General features: G+C 37.7%; 1 protein-coding gene across 1 annotated transcript in view; it reads right to left on the bottom strand.

The window, feature by feature from the left end:
• Positions 1 to 297: 297 nt before the first annotated feature.
• NDUFAF5 (NADH dehydrogenase (ubiquinone) complex I, assembly factor 5) overlaps positions 298 to 12,991 on the bottom strand; it is a 27,522-nt gene continuing 14,828 nt past the window's right edge. The window contains exons 6-8 of the mRNA XM_008564768.1: positions 10,691 to 10,730; positions 7,843 to 8,040; positions 298 to 2,383 (exon numbers count right to left, since the gene is read on the bottom strand). Of these exons, the coding sequence (XP_008562990.1) occupies positions 2,309 to 2,383; positions 7,843 to 8,040; positions 10,691 to 10,730 (313 nt within the window). The 3' untranslated portion in view covers positions 298 to 2,308. The remainder of the gene's footprint in view (positions 2,384 to 7,842; positions 8,041 to 10,690; positions 10,731 to 12,991) is intronic.

Here is a 12,991-nt window from a genome sequence, read left to right as displayed (position 1 = left end):
AAATCCCCAACCCAAACTGACCCAACTATCTTTTTTGTGCCTGGTCCTGAGCTGCCAACTACTGTTGATGTGGTCGACTGACTGTAAATGCGTCCTTCAAATTCTAGAACCTTTTCCTGGTCAATTCACCTTCCCATTCTCTACAATGACTATTTCGAATTGTCTCCACTCAGGGCCAGCCCGTGGCTCACCTGGGAGAGTGTGGTGCTGATAACACCAAGGCCACGGGTTCAGATCCCTATATAGGGATGACCAGTTAACTGACTTGGGAGAGCGTGGTGCTGACAACACCAAGTCAAGAGTTAAGATCCCCTCACCAGTCATCTTTTAAAAAACGAACAAACAAAAAAACGAATTGTTTCCACTCAATTCTTAAACCTCTGACCCTTTTATTCTCAGCATGATATTATTTCATGTTTGACAAAGAAAATAAACTCATGAGATGGGAACTTCCTGATACCAAAGTGAACACCTCCGTCCAGTGGCACTACCCCTCCTTCTCTCCTTCTATAAATCAGCACTGCCCTTACCCAAGGCCGACCCTCCACCAGCCTTTGTCTCTCACCCCTTTCTACCTTCTGAGGTGCCTGACATCATCAATTTTCTCTTTTCTCTCTTCTACACTCACCTCTGCTATCGAAGCACTTCGATTCTTTCAGGCAGCAGTCAAATAGATTCAGGTTTTAGGACAAAACAGATTAAAAAACCTCATCCCATCTCCTCTTCCCCTCCTCCCCAACACCTGTAACCTTTCCATCTCTCACCTCTTCCTCACAGTCCATAGCTGCTGTCTGCAGTTCTTCTCCTTCCACCTACTCCTCAGCCTCCTCCCATTGCTTCTACTCCCCTAACCCCAACAAAAGACCTCTCACCAAGGTCACCAATAACCTTCTGGTTCCTAAACCTAGGACTTTTCTTTTCAGTTCGTATTCTGCTTTCGAGCCTGCTGAGTGCTCCCTTTGTTTTGAAACACTCTTTCCCCTGGCTCAGGCAATTCTGTGCTTTTCTGGTGTTTCTCCTTAACCTCTTGCTAGCTGTTCTTCCTCAGTCTCTTTTCAGGCTCATCTTTCTTCTAACCAGTCTCCACATGATAGGTTCCCAAAGGCTTAATACTAAGCCACTTTCTCTTTTCACTCCAGGCTCTTGCCCTAGGCAATTGCTTCAAATACCACCTATTCACAGGCAACTTAACCAGGCCTGGAGCCTCCTCTGAGCTACATACCCATATACCCAACTGCCAACCTGACATCTCCTCTTACATAATTCAAAAGCACTTCAAACCTAGTGTATCCAAATATGAACTCAAGAGCTGTCCCTGCTCACACTTGGTCTTCCTCAGTTTCTTCTATCAATGAATGGCACCATCTATCTGGTTATGTGAGCTATAAATTCAGCAGTTATGTTTGAAATGTCTCTCTCTTTCATCCACCACATCTAATCCACCAGTAAGAACTATCTGATATACCTGCTAGATATCTCTGGAATGTACTCACTTCTCTCCTTCTCAGGGCCACAACCCTAGTGCAAACCACCATCATCACTCAACAAGCTCTACTGCAATAAGTCTCTCTACTCATTTATCTGCCAATCCATCCTTTTCAAAATACAGATCTGATATTGTGACCACTCTCCCCTCCCCTCATTAAAATGCCTCATTTTAAGATAAGGACAACCATCTTAACAAGGCCTATAAGGTCCTGATGCATGATTTCTGACTCCCAGTTAATTTCATCACAACTCTCTCCTTCTTACTCCCTGTACTCTAGCCAAAATGCCCTTCTTTCAGTTCTTGCTATGTCTGTTCTTGCAAGATGGCCTTTGCATATTCTGTTCTCCTTGCCTGGGACTCACTCCCCTGCCCTTTCCACATAGTTAACTCACCTTCACGTTTTTAGAACACAGCTCAATTGCCACTTTCTCAGACAAGACTTCATTGAGTCTCTCAGGCTGAGACCTATCCCCCTGACAAAAACCCCACTCCTAAACTAAGTCAACTACCTGCTTTCTTGTGCCTCGACCTGAGCTGCCAACTGCTGCTGGAGGGAATCATAGATGTGTTCTACCATCCTCAAATATGTCCTTCAAGAAAGGCCTGCCATCCGTTTATAAGTGGTCATAGCAATGACCACAATTCTAATTTAATCCATATCTCTGACAGCTGCCTGGTGTCTGCCTCCTCCCTTTTATATCATAAGCTGCATGCAGACAGTCTGCTTCACTCCTCACCAATGGATCCTTAGTGCTTAGCCCCAGTGCCTGCCATAGACTGAGCTCTCCAAATATTTCTCAAATGGAGTCTAAAAATTCTTTAAAGTGCCTTACCTTGTAAATCTTCCATTAATTCAAACATCCCAGGATAATTAACTTGAATTTCATCAGTATCCTATTTAAAAAGAAAAAGGAATATTTATTTGACACTCATTATAAAAAACCCAAATTTGAAAAGGGGAAACAGAGATTACTCAGATCAATCTATCAGGGTTAGCAGGAAATATTTACAATATTCTTCACAGAGGTCATCTGGCTTATGCTTGATTTATGAAGATCTCAAACTGCTGAATAAATATTCTCCATGGTATGAGAAATTTTCCTAAAACTCCATCAACTTGTTCTAGTTCTCTCCTTAAGAACAACACAGAATAAATCTATCCTATGCTCTACAAACCATTCTCTTCTCCAAGTCTTTGAAAACTCTTCCAGGACACCATAAATTCTTTTTTGCATGGGGGAGGGGAGGAGGGAGGAGCTAGTCTTTTAGACAAAATTTATAGATCATTACATGTTCTGACTATATTTTTCTGGACACAGTCAATTATCAATCTTTCTTAAAATGTGGCACCTAGAATCAAGGCAAATATAGTCACCTCCCAAGATATTTTCATTCTACTTCTAAAAATGCATTCAATACTACATTGGCTTGTTCAGGAAATGGGCACATTGCTGGTACATGCAGAGTTTATTTCTCAAATAAACTACTGGGCAATGACTTCCCCCTTCTTTTTGAAGCTTGACACAGGAGTTTATTGTTGGTACCGTGGCACAGATCACTGATGCTCTCCAAATATCCAGGTGCTCCTTGACACTTCTCAGCCTCAAACAAACATTTCTTTTGGCCAAAGAAAGGAGGGGCAAGGTAGTAAAGAGTTAATGAGCCTTTTTCAGGACGTCTCTTTGGCTGTGGTGACCTTAGAGGACAAAAGGGCCAGATGGCACAGTTGCAAAATGGGCTGTCCAACCAGCATGGGGCTGCAATGTGACAAAACTTAATTGTGTTAAACACTAAGATGTAGGAGTTTATCTGCATTGGAAATTAGCCCTAAATAAATCTAAATGTCATTAATAGAGGACTGGCTAAATAAATCTTAAAATGTCTATCCAATAAAATACTACACAGCCATTCAAAAAGAATGAGGTAGATATATATAGGTAGGAAAAGATCTCTAAGATATGTTAACTAGGAAAAATCAGCAAAAAAGTGTGTATATTACTGCATATGTGGGTTTAAATGATATAACTGCATTTGGGTCTATGAGGAAAGACTGTTCTGAAAAGATGTGTATGACACAGTTAACAGATATTTGGGGAGAGGGATGGTGTAAGGAGTCAGGAGGGGGGACTTCTTTTCACTTGAGATCTTGCTCTATCTCATTCGCTCTATATATACATTTTATTTTATTTTTTTAAACAAATACATAGATCAGGTTGCATCTATGCTTTTTTAATAAGACCATCTCTGGGTAGTGGGATCATGATCATTTCATCTATATTCTTTTCTACATTAATAAACTATTTTTAACAAGAGAGCCTAAGAATAGAAACAAAATTCCTTCCAGGCTGATACCCAGCCATTAAGCAATATTCTTTGAAAATAATTCTTCCATGAAACCATCTAAAAGCACTGTCTATTTCAATCAAATGAGTACCATAATAACTTTATCAAAGGCCTTATTCAAATTAAGATGGACCATTATTTGCAGCTTTCTCCTAATGTACTAGTCTGGCAGCTCTACACTAAAAGGAAATGAGCTTCATTTAGAATGCCAACTCACTCTAAAATAATTCACTAAGAGGGTCATATCAATGTAAATACAACTATATGATATTAATTTGATTTGATTTTGCTTTAAAAATAAAAATCAATTAACATAAATGTAATATACTTAATGTAGGCAACATAAACCTGTGTAATTGATTATATAAAGCTTTTGTGGATGGAAATATTTAGAAAATGAATTAGGACACGATAATAATGCAGCACTTCAGAGATGGTATATATGCCTCAAAGGATATAACAAATGATCCCGGGAACAAATTCCTTATAATTTTACTACTAAATCAGCAACACTCTAATTTTATGAACTATAAGGAAGATTCTACACCAATATTTTGTATTATATTAATGTTTGAGTCTTTCAGTTCATTTTTGAAGAATATGGAAGGTATTTCAAATTACATTTCCCACTTAACAGAATTGTAGGCTTTTAAAAATGCTATACTGTCTGGTTAAACATTTTTCGCAGAAATCTTTCTAAAAGCATAACCTACTTTACAACTGTAGAAAACCACATGTGGTTAATGTAATTTAACTTTCTTTTTGGACTCAGGATATAATTCCTGTCTTTTTCCTAATGGACAGCAACTTTTGAGTCCCCTAATATTACTGATCAACCTGGATGACCTGGCACAAATTCTTTAACATCACCCCATGAAAATGTACACCACACAAGCACTTGCTTTTTAGAGGCTTTACGTTGACAGAGATTCTTTTTCACCTCAATTATAAGTTTGCAACATAGCAATACAGGAGACAATTCTTAAGAGGGTGGACTGTAAAGGGAATCTTCTCCATGTTATAAGTAAAGTAAGTATTAGAGATTAAGGCTTTAAACCAGTAATTTCTAATCTATTTTCGGTCACAGCAGAGCTCTCAAGGTTGGATGAAAAGCATGGGCATTTTCCTCCAAACATGAACAACAATAAACCAATTTTGTGTACAACATCTCAGTGTTATTGGACACTCTAAAGTCTACTGAAAGGCTTACTATAAATCCAAGAACATCAGGCAGGGACTTCTGTCTGTTTTGATCACTGCTATATCCAAAGTACTTAGGATAGTGCCTGGCACACAGAAGGTGCTCAATAAATGTTTGTTGCAAAACTGAATAAATAGATGAAACAGAATAGAAAGATGTTCATTGTAGCATTGTCTCTATTGGCAAAAAATCAGAACAAACCTATATGCCGTTCTCAGGGAAATAGTTAAGTAAAACTCTGGTGGTACATTCACACTGGGGAATAATATGCAGAAGCTAAGAAGGAGGGCAAATATATCCATATTGACTTAGAAAACTCTCTAAAATACACTGTTCAGAATAAAAAATAAGTTTCAGAAGTATATACATACATACGATTGTCTACATACAGTATGGTAAAGTAGGTTTTGCTAAAAAAAACAAACAAACTGGGAATATTACACACCAAACCGACAACAGTAGCTACATCTAGGGCAGCAGTTCTCAAAGTGTGGTTCATAGACTCCTGAGGTCACTAGGACTCTTTTGGGGGTCCATGAAGTTAAAACTATTTTTACAGTAATATTGAGATGTTATCTGTCCTTTTCACCTCTTATTTTACAATGGGATTTTTCAGTAGCTACACAGCATGTGGTAAAGCAACATATTCCAATGCAGATGCAGACACGAGAATCTAGTTCTCTGTTATTAAGGTATACATTAAAGAAATTTGTGAAAATGTGAAACAATGCCATTCTTCCCCTCAATGTTTTTGCTTTGGAAAATATAGTTCTTTTTAATGAAAAATATGTTAACAATAATATGTATATATTGTTAGTTTTAAATGAATTAATGAAAACTAAAACAAATTCAGTTTTAATTTCTGACATGATTAATATTTATAGATGTAATTCACATAAATAAAAGCCCTTTAAGGTACGCGATAATTTTTCAATGTGTAGAGGGGTCCAGAGACCAAAATTTTGAGAAATGCTGCTTTCAAAAGAGAGCTATGATTTTTAGAATTAAGGAGAATGATAGACTTTCACTTTATCTTTATAGTTTAATGTTTACAACCAAAATATATTTGTGTATTACTTATATAATTTAAAATATATTAAAAATAAAGTGATCCCGGGGCCGGCCCGGTGGCGCACTGGATGGTGCGCCGCTTGGGAAGCGCGGCGGCGCTCCCGCCCGAGGGTTCGGATCCCACATACAGACCGGTTCCCGCTCACTGGCTGAGCGAGGCACGGGAGCGGCGCCGAGGGTTGCGATCCCGTTACCGGTCCCCGGTCCGGTACGAGGGCAACACTGAGGGTTGCGATCCGTTGCCGGACACGGAAAAAAGACAAAAAAGACAAAAAAAATAATAAATAAATAAATAAAGTGATCCCTGTATTAACAATATTTGTTTTCATTACAAAGCAGAGCATTCATGTGAAGCAGAGTTTTCAGATTTCCAGCTCCTCAACATCTCAGAATGCATTTTCTATTGACTCAGGCCATTTAAAAGTTTACAAAAGGTCAACCTTAGACAAAGCTGTAACATCTTGAGGGCTGTTTTAGTTCCTAGTCTTGTCTTCCAGCCTGCTATTTCTTCCCTTCCCTTGAGGCACCCTTTCCGATATTAGAAACCCTGCTGGTCCATGCCCCTTGCTTTCTATCAAAACAAGGAAGGATACAACAATCTATTTTTGATTGGTTGATTTTATGAAACATACACTATATCACCTCAATCAGCTATTTTAATTTGAAGCCTATCGCCTCTAATTAGGCCATGAGAAGCTTTCTTCATCAAGAAATTCATATTTCTTTCTATCAGGTTTAGAGATGTTTCTAGGCCTAAGGGGTTTGAAAAATCATAGTAAGTCTATCCAAACATCTCTGAAGAGAGTATGGCATCCTTCAGAATGACTTTGCTATTGGAGGGAGGTAGGAGGGGCAATCATTTTCTCTCCAGATGACTGTCTCTTGGAAGCTGTCTTGGAAAGTGCTAAGAGTAGAGGCATGGGGAAAGAGGAAGGCAGGAGACAATATTTACTGAGCATCTCCCACAGTCCAGGCACTTCACAATCCTTTACCTTATTTAACACTAACAGCCTCCTGAGGTAACATTTTAACTTTTAAAAGAAATGAATGCTCAAAAAGGCAAAATAAATTGTGCAAATTCCCTTAGCTAACAAAGAAGTGGGGTAAGGATCCAAGTTATACCACTGAATACCAATGACCTATCCTGTCCCTGTACATGCTGACTTCATGTTTCTTTTGCACTGACTGCCTACAGGTCCTCTTTTCAGATCTCTCCAGCCATAAGAGAGAAGAGCACCTGTCCTACTTTCCCTAAACTTGATCTAACCCTAGGCCTTCAGAATGCATATTTTCTCCTGTCTGTCTCAACTGGCACTATTTTGACTAAGGGATGGTGGTGGGGATAGTCCTGTTAATGCCCCTGTATATTCCCCTTTTTTCTATTATCTGTAATGTTCTAACTCCCATTATTTCACCTATTCCTTGATTTAAAGATTCTGATGGAGTACTATGTTTAGAAATTAGTCTTCTTGTTAACTACGGTAAAGATTTTTTTGAGCTATTTATTCAGGTAACAAATACTAAAAATTTTACATTCCTATTTTATGTCAAAAAAGATGTGTTTATACAAACTAAACATAGTCAGCAAAAACTTTTCCTTAAAAAGAGAGCAAGAGAAATAGAAAGTGCCAAATCCTTTCCATAAAACCATCAATATTTAATTTTCTATTTTTAAAATGAAAAGAAGTTGTTTCTGAGCTGTGTAATTAATAGGTTATTTAATTCTCTTGATAGTTACCACAGTCAGTGTATTAAAACCAGCTCTCCCAAGCAGGTGTCCTAGGTCATTGACAGCAGTGAAAGGAGAAACGTGTGGAGCAAATCCTCCTTCCCTTTCCGTTTCTGCTAACTGTAATGAACACCGAAGTTCATAGAGTGTGTCGCCTCCAAACATTGCACCAACAAACACTCCATCTGGTTTTAAAATATAATGAATCTATAATAAACACAAGACAACAAAACTTTTCAAAATTTTATATATACAAATGTTAAAAGAATATAGTTCTAAATCAATATTTTATAACTACCATTCTTATTTTTCCAAATTAATAATCAGAAAATTTAATAAATAACATCTAATGTGACCAACTGTCAGAAAGTCATTGCTGTATAATACAGTTGTAAAGACAGAACAATATGAGGGTACTTCAAAAAGTTCATGGAAAGATTTGTATTATCTTTTAATTCTATTTTTCCATGAATTTTTTGAAGTGCCCTGGTATATTCACTAATATTATTAACATGTATTATAATATGTACATGTTTTCAAAGTTTCTAATAGACATGACTTACTTTTATAATCAGAAAAACACGGAAAGAAAAAAAAATTTAAGTATGGTGAACTGCAAAAATCACCATCCTCCCTAATCTGTGCCCACTGAAATGTCATTTTGTAACAACTCCCACCAAGAGATGGAGTCTATTTCCTCTCTCCTTGAATCTGGGCTGGCCTTGTGACTTGCTTTGGCCAAAAGAATACAGTAGAAATGACAGTTTCAAGTGTAAGTCTCAAATGGCCTTGCATACTTCCACCTGCTCTCTTGGCACCCTGCCCGGCCACCATGTTGTGGATAAGCCAGAGCTATCCTGGTGAAGGACGAGAGATGTGGAGCAGAGACCAGCCGGCTGTTCCAGCTGAGGCCATCCAAGACCAGCTAGTTCCCAGACAATCTGCCAGCTGATCACAGACACATGGGTGAGCCAAGCCAGACCCAGAAGAATTCCCTAACTAAATACAGCCCAAATTGCCAACCCACAAAATCATGAGCTAAACAAACAGTTGTTTTAAGCCACTAAATTGGGGATGGTTTCTAATGCAGAAAAAGCTAATCTGTAGAGAAATCATTATGATTCACAACAGTAATCTAGTAACACATTAGTTTTCTTTAAGAAGAAGTAACTAACTTATTTCCAGCTTAAAACTAAAACAACTTTTAATAGATAACTTAAGCAAAATAATGGCCAGAGTGAATTCCAGAGTCAATCGCAAACGTTTGCTCACTGACTCTCTTAGACTACAATCTGTAACTAGTTTTGATTTTATTCTCAACAAAGAGGACCATTATAGGAAAGGGTGGATTCTGAAGTAAACCAGAACCCAAATCATAATAGCTCTTCTAATTAAAGCATTCTCTTAAATTTATGTTTAATATATCATGAAGCAATTACAAAGAAGTATATAAGCAAACTATCTGTAAAATCTTTGGTTTCTTCCCTTATGCCCCTTTAGTGTGCCTTCCTTCTCTTGTCACTAAACTCTAGCATACCAAGATACTAAGATTTAGTCCTCAGCTCTCTGCAGCCCCTTTCTCCCTAAGATGGCTGATCAACTACCAGGATTTCACAAGAATGACTTTCCAGTCTCTATCTTCAGCCTGGCCATCTTCCCAGAATTCTAAATTCATCTTTAACTGCCTATTCCGTGGACATGTGTCTCTTGTCATACTCATCACTACCACCCCCATCTCCCACCTGCAAAACATCTATTCTCAAACCAACTTCCCTTTCCAATTACCATATTTCTGTTAATTACCATTTTCTTTTCCCTTTATCTGATCATTACCATTCTTTTTCCTACTTTTACTAATTATTCCCCCAGGCATCCAGACTTAAAACTTTCAGGTAAGCTTTGACTTCTCCCCCTCTTTGACCGTCAGACCTAACCAATCACCAAACTGTTGATTCTTCCTCTCCAGAGTCCTAAATACCTCTCTCTCCCTTTTAACTCCTATCACTGCCACCTAGGTTGAGTTTATCTCATGCCTGGACCACTGAAAGTCTCCCTTCAATTTAACCAACTTCTTCAGGCATCATTTTTCTAATGAGCAAAATGAATATACCTAGCAGGGTCACTTAACACACATATAAAACAGAGCACAGTAACTGGCAAATAGTAAGTGCTTAGACATGGTTATTATTATTCTGGCCACCAGCTTTTTAATCATGTCACTTTCCTTTTCAATGTTCTGTAGTGGCTCTTAATTACATAAAGAATTAACTCCAAATTCCTTAACCTGGCACCCTACTCCTCCTAAATCCAGTCCCAATATACCCCATCACCCCGCACTATACCAACCCTCTAAACAGGCTTCCTCTTCCTTCATGCTGATGAGGCTATTGTACCTCCCCACCTATCCTGTGATTCTGCATTCCTGGAATGCCTTCCCATTCCAAATCTTACCTACCCTCTAAGGCATGAGAAAAGAAACAAATATAAGTAAGTAGGTTCCAACACACAAAAAGTTAAGGCAATTAACGATAAGAAGGAATCCACATAAAAAATGTCTTATGGTATCAATATTATTTCGCATAGTTACTAAGTTTTTCATAAATATTTAAAACTTATCACTACAATGAGATTTCTTAAATTCTCAGGGAGAGGAAAGTCACCCAATATACTTCTTAATATGCTAAAGGACACCAGGTTTAGCCCACAGAAGATTATTAAACACTTTTTAAAAATTTGATTCCATTCTCCAATTGTCAGAAGTATAAGTAAATAGTTTGTGAAAAAGGAAACATAAAAGTTTCTAATAATAAGTAAAATAACATAGGAAGGAAGGTAGAATCAACATAAGTTTTCTCACCTGTTGAAGTGCTCTAGGAAGGTCATTTACCCAGTGCAAACTAAAATATAAAAACACTTATTTGTTTTATCTTAATTAGTATAACTCATTAGTAAAATTATCCCTAATATAATGATAAGCCATAAAAAAGTGTTAATTTTGAAGTTTGAAACTGCATATCAAAATTCACTGTTTTCATACAAGTTTTAAAATAATAAATATTCCTAGGGGAAAACCTTCCTTCTGTCACACTAGAAAAATCCCCCACGTCAGTATATCACTTCACTTAAGTAAAAAAAATCTGATATAATTATCTGTTTAATTATTCTTCATCACTGAATAAAATCATTCTTACTTGGGCATTTCATCTAAACAGTGCTATTCCTGAGACACGTTTAAAGAAGCTCATCAATTAAATCAAACGATTAAGTTGGAAAAATATAGTATTCTAAGTCCTACTTTCCTAGAAAAAAATAAAATTCATCAGCAGACCTTAAATTTTCCCAGAGAAAGCAGTATTATTCATCAAAAACTTGATTCAGTGAGTTTTCTGATAAATAACATCCCTCCTACATTTTTAAGACTTTAGTATTATTATTATTTGGGGGAGCAGTTTTAGGTTCACAGCAAAACTAAGAGGAAGGAGATTTCCCATATACCCCTGCCTCCACAATGCACAGCCAATTATGAACATCCCCCACCAGGGCGGTACATTTGTTACAACTGATGAACTTACATTGACAAATCATTATCCCTAAAGTCCACAGTTTACATCAGGGTTTACTCTTGCTGTTGTACATTCTATGGTTTTGGACAAATGTATAATAACATCTATTCACCAGTACTGTATCATTCAGAGTAGTGTCACTGCCCTAAAAATCCCCTGTGCTTCTCCTATTCATCCCTCTCTCTCCACTAATCCCTGGCAACCACTGATCTTTTTTACTGCCTCAAGAGTTTTGCCTTTTCCAGAATATCATATAGTTGGAATCATACATATGTAGCCCTTTCAGATTGGCTTCTTTCACTTAATAATATGCATTTAAGTTTCCTGCACGTCTTTTCATGGCTTGACAGCTTATTTCTTTTTAGCAGTAAATAATAGTCCATTGTGCAGATATATCAGTTTATCCATTCATCTACTGAAGGACATCTTGTTTCCTTCCAAGTTTTGTTAATTATGAATAAAGGGGGCTGGCTAGTTAGCTCAGCTGGTTAGAGCATGGTGCTGATAACAACAGAGTTCAGGGTTTGATCCCTGTACTGGCCAACCACAAAACAAAACAAAAAATCTATATATACAAATATAATCTGCTAAAAACATTCATGTGCAGGTTTTTGTATAGACATAAGTTTTCATTTCCTTTGGTTAAAGACCAAGGGGCATGATTGTTGGATTGTATGGTAAGAATATGCTTAGTTTTATAGGAAACCACCAAACTATTTTCCAAGGTTCCCGTATAATTTTGCATTCCCATCAGCAATGAATGAGAGTTCCTGCAGATTTGGTGTCAGTGTTCTGGGTTTTAGCCATTATAACAGGTGTGTAGTTCATCCCACATTTTTTAAGGTGATGAAATAAAATAAAACCAAGAGCTCCGTATACTAAAGAAACCTCTTGATTTTCTTTTGATCATATTTTCTCTCTCCCAGAGTGTGGTTATGTGTGATAGCAAGAATCATATCCTCAGTCCCTGTAGAGTACGGTCACATTTTCCTGGTAGAGTTGGCACCCCCTTATGCTGGACAGAACTGAATACCTATTTCAAACCATATTGTGTTAAGCTCACATTGATCTTCTTAATGCTTTCCAACAACTATTAGATACTTTAAAAACTACAGAGATCATATTATAAGCTCTATCATACTTATGGGGAAACGGAAAGCAACAGAATTAGTTACTTACAAATAGATGAGCTAAAGTTACAGTTCAGGTTCTGACTCCCTGCCTAGGGCTCTTTCCCTTAGACCAAGGTTCTGTATGTTTTTCATTTCATGGCAGAATGTGAGTACTTTCCTAAATTTGTTCAGCACATCTAAAAAAGCAGGGAAGAAATCACGATTTCACTGAAGAAAACAGCAAGGGTGACCAATTCTTTCAGTTTCCCTGGGACTGAGGCATTTCTTGGGACATAGGACTCTCAGTGTTAAAAACAGCAAAATCCTGGCAAACCATGATTGGTTAAAAACAGCTATCAAGGGCCGAGCACGTGGTGCACTTGGGAGAGTGCAGTGCTGGGAGCGCAGGAGTGCTCCCGTGGCGGGTTCGGATCCTATATAGGGATGACGGGTGCGCTCACAGCACTCACTGGCTGAGCGCGG

This window comes from Galeopterus variegatus, unplaced genomic scaffold (assembly GCF_000696425.1).
Source record: "Galeopterus variegatus unplaced genomic scaffold, G_variegatus-3.0.2 Scaffold191, whole genome shotgun sequence".
NCBI lineage: Eukaryota > Metazoa > Chordata > Mammalia > Dermoptera > Cynocephalidae > Galeopterus > Galeopterus variegatus.
The sequence above is the reverse complement of the archived record's forward strand: the minus strand, read 5'-3'. Positions and strand labels throughout refer to the sequence as shown.